At 28.5% G+C, this 3,790-nt stretch overlaps 1 protein-coding gene across 1 annotated transcript in view; it reads left to right on the forward strand.

Annotated features, from left to right (window-relative positions):
- The window catches only part of LOC109862966, a gene marked incomplete at its 3' end in the record, with an annotated part of 4,376 nt that extends 1,696 nt beyond the window's left edge, over positions 1 to 2,680 (forward strand). The window contains exons 2-7 of the mRNA XM_020443142.1: positions 989 to 1,046; positions 1,149 to 1,260; positions 1,582 to 1,725; positions 2,104 to 2,359; positions 2,438 to 2,506; positions 2,591 to 2,680. Of these exons, the coding sequence (XP_020298731.1) occupies positions 989 to 1,046; positions 1,149 to 1,260; positions 1,582 to 1,725; positions 2,104 to 2,359; positions 2,438 to 2,506; positions 2,591 to 2,680 (729 nt within the window). The remainder of the gene's footprint in view (positions 1 to 988; positions 1,047 to 1,148; positions 1,261 to 1,581; positions 1,726 to 2,103; positions 2,360 to 2,437; positions 2,507 to 2,590) is intronic.
- Between the last annotated feature and the right edge of the window lie 1,110 nt (positions 2,681 to 3,790).

Below are 3,790 nucleotides of genomic sequence, written 5' to 3' on the forward strand. Positions count from 1 at the left end.
GAATTGAAATAACAATTCTTAAATTCATATTGGATGCTATACTTGCATCTCATATATGAAAAATCCCAAATACCCCCCTAATTGAAATTAAATTTATATTGCGAAAAAAACTCCTCGGCCAGGAGTCGAACCTGGAATCTCCGGCTTTCCGTGCCGTGACCGAATATATATTTATTAGTTTAGAAACTTCAGAGCCGAAAAAGATTCTTTAATCGTATTTACATATTTATACATCACATTCTAATTGATATATGTATCAGTTTCTCTCTCTCTCTCCCTCTCTCTCTCTCTCTCTCTCCTTCTCTCTCTCTTTCTCTCTTTCTTTTACACCTTATACGATTAATGTTTTCAATTCAAAGAAAGCCCATAGTAATACTTAGTGAGTAAAACCTGTTAATGAAAAAATCTACTTAAGTGCCATCACCGTGATGAATGTGATAAATATATGACAACACGATCATCGACTACCAAGTTAAGACCTAGTAGTTACCATATCGACTTCCAAGTGTTGCAATCATGGAGTATACTATAGAAAAAGTTATGTTTCCTTATTTTATAATAGCTTTTTTCATGGGTTGTGGAATTTACAAACACCCAAACAGTTATCCCAGATGGTGTTTAAGTATTGTTTATATTGTTTTAGTGTGGAGTGTTTATATTTGGAATTTATACAATAGATGGATACGTAAACTGCTAAAGTTAAACTCACTTGTTCAATTCCTCAATTTCTTTATAATAGGAATAAGTTTGTTCCTGTGGATGATATCTATATTTATCACTTTTTACAAATACGAGGTACAGTTTAACTGTGACATTACATTATTGTTTAATTTAATAAATATAATACAATATTCAGGTAATACACGTTACAATTACTTTGGTTTTTCACATATGATTTTACAAAGAAAAAATAAAGTTTTAAGAATTGTAATGTATAGTATTAAATTTTAGTCATATATATGTGCTTTATTAATTATTTTATTTTCAGGAACAGTCGGTTTGTATTAAAAAATTAGATCTTGTAAATGATACATTAGAAAAAATCGGTATATCTAAAGAATTTATTAGAATGCGAAAAGAGATTACCTGGTCATTGATTATATGGTTTATGCTATCATGTATAATAAGTATTGTTGATAATTTAATAGGCTTATATCTGAACTATTTCGAAAAGTTTCAAGATTTAATAGCTCTTTGGATTGTACAGTATCCTGTACATGTCAATACTGTACTAGACTTCATGACTTTGTCTCTTTTAAGGTTAGTGTTTGTATGTATGTGTGTAAAATCAGGAGAAAATACTTTATATTTTAAATAAAAAAACTATACTACATTACATAAAATACGTATTATTAATTATAACTTATGTTGAAATGACAAATATTTAAACATATTATAACACATTATAACATATTGCGATTTTGCAAGCTAGTATGAAACGTACTGTTATTGTACATTAAACACTTAGATTTCCAAATATATTTACTGTACTTATTATCTGTTTATTTTTTTGTCTAATAAGTGCATAAAACTCCGCAGATTTTAATTTTTGTTTTAATATTACAGATATATTGGTTTTAGGTTGGATAAAATAAACGATCATATAGAACAATTGTCAGAGATTGAGAACTATGACTTGAAATGTATGTCAAAATCATCTCTTATAGTCAATCGTCACTATATTCGACGCACAGAGTACCGTAAGCGTATGCTGTGGATTGCAATGTAAATTATTAGTATATGTTAAAATAACAGATATAAAGACTGCAAAAACAATTATTTGTAAATAGGGATTTTACCACTTATAAAAATAGTGTGTTCTTACTACTCAATACTTCATATTTTCACTTGTACAAAGTTCTGCTTATATTTGTGCTACTTTTGTATTGATTATATGTTTAAATAATATTTTTGTAAGCTACATACTGTAAAGAATGTTGATCACTAAGTAGTTATTTACTAATATATATAAATCTTTCGTATTTAATTTCAAATTAAAGACAAAGATGCACATAAAACAGAAAAATACGGTATTCTTTACTGTCTATATAAATGAACATAAGTATATGAACATATTTAATAAAACTTGTTTTCTTTCTGTAGGCATCTTCATTTGGAACTTTGCCATGTGGCTCGCAAAATTAATGCTTTATACGGAGAGCGAATGACAGTACAAATGGCATCTTACTTTGTTCTGTTTACTGGATATGTTTATAATCAATATCATATAATTCTATGTTTGAGCAACGAGAACGGATTAATAAAATGGTACTTTATAATTTCCGGCACTATATGGACCATTTATTTTTTAAGTAAACTTATAATAGTAAATCACATTTGTGAAAGTGTTAGTGCCAAGGTAACATAACTTTGTATAACATATGAAATAATATTAGAAAAATATTTCTTTTTCTAAAATCTTAATTCTTGCTTTTAGGCAGAAAAAACCAAAATTGTAATTCATAAAATGACACATCTTATTCGTTTTGCAGATGCGTATGATGAGGTAATTTCAATTAAGCACACAATCTCTTTATATAAACTGTCTTGAGTATCTTTAGATTTGTGTAACAATATTTGTAAAATACAGATTTATCAGTTTGGTCTGCAAATATCGCTTCATCCACTGAAGTTTACCGGATTGGGCTTATTTTATTTTGGATATAAGCTCGTCCGTTCGGTGAGTTTTTAATAATATTTATTTCTATGAATAAACAAAATCAAGAAATATAGTTTCTTTTTCTTTCTCTCTTTCTTTCAATTGTCAAGAACAGTAGAAAATAACATTTATGTAACATTTGTTTTCAGTTTGCTGTATGGGTTTTTACTATTGTTCTTCTACTGGTACAAGTGGATACGTTTGTAGTACACAGATCTAAAGTAAATGCGCGAGAATGTATTAGGAATACGTAAGAATTACTTCTTTACAAGGTTTGGATTATTTTTTTATACTATTACTTTCATACGTTTTAAGGTATATAGTTTTCTTATTTTTGTTGTAAAAGCATAGAACATAAAAATTTATATTAGTCATAAATAAAACAGTATGTTGTCGTATTCCAGTCATGCTATACTAATGTAGTTTTTACATAGATCTTATATTATATTTTTTCTATTGACTTTATAAGAAAATGTCGCACTGTACATTCTCATAGGCTCTACTACTGTCTACAATATCAACCGTTGTTTTCTTATAAATCAAAAATCTGTATGTAATTTAATATTGCTTAGAGATTTCAAATATTTTTGAAGAGATTTGCTAGACAATACGGTGACAAAATTAGTCATTTTAAATATAAAATGTGATAAATTTCACATATATATAAATAAATATTTATATTATAGCAAACTGCAACTATTTTGATCATGAACGACGCTTTAATTTTTTTGTGTCTATAATATTTAAGCAAACTTCAACTTCCATTTACTTATAGGTGTGTGTTTGTGCGTTAATATAATCACATGTAGGCAATCCTTTATGTTTGTTGATATTATGTTAGTAATCCTTAGCAGAACCGGAGGCGCGTATTCACGACAACGGTTCTACATGCTGTTCTCGTCAGTGTCGCGGGTTTTGTCTTGTTTTGAACATTTAGTTTCTTTCGATGACTGCTGAACAGTCGATTTAAAAGTCAGTCTCGTCTCGGCAACTGAAGAACCACCGAATCAGCCAATGTTTCCGTAGTCCGCGCGCTTTATCTTGACAAAGCTTTCTTTAAGAGGGTATTGAATACCGACTATAAAGACCTGTAAACCGACGTTTTTATAACCTAAATTTTTTTATTTTCTA

Source organism: Pseudomyrmex gracilis, unplaced genomic scaffold (genome assembly GCF_002006095.1).
Source record: "Pseudomyrmex gracilis isolate BER0280 unplaced genomic scaffold, ASM200609v1 scaffold_2767, whole genome shotgun sequence".
NCBI lineage: Eukaryota > Metazoa > Arthropoda > Insecta > Hymenoptera > Formicidae > Pseudomyrmex > Pseudomyrmex gracilis.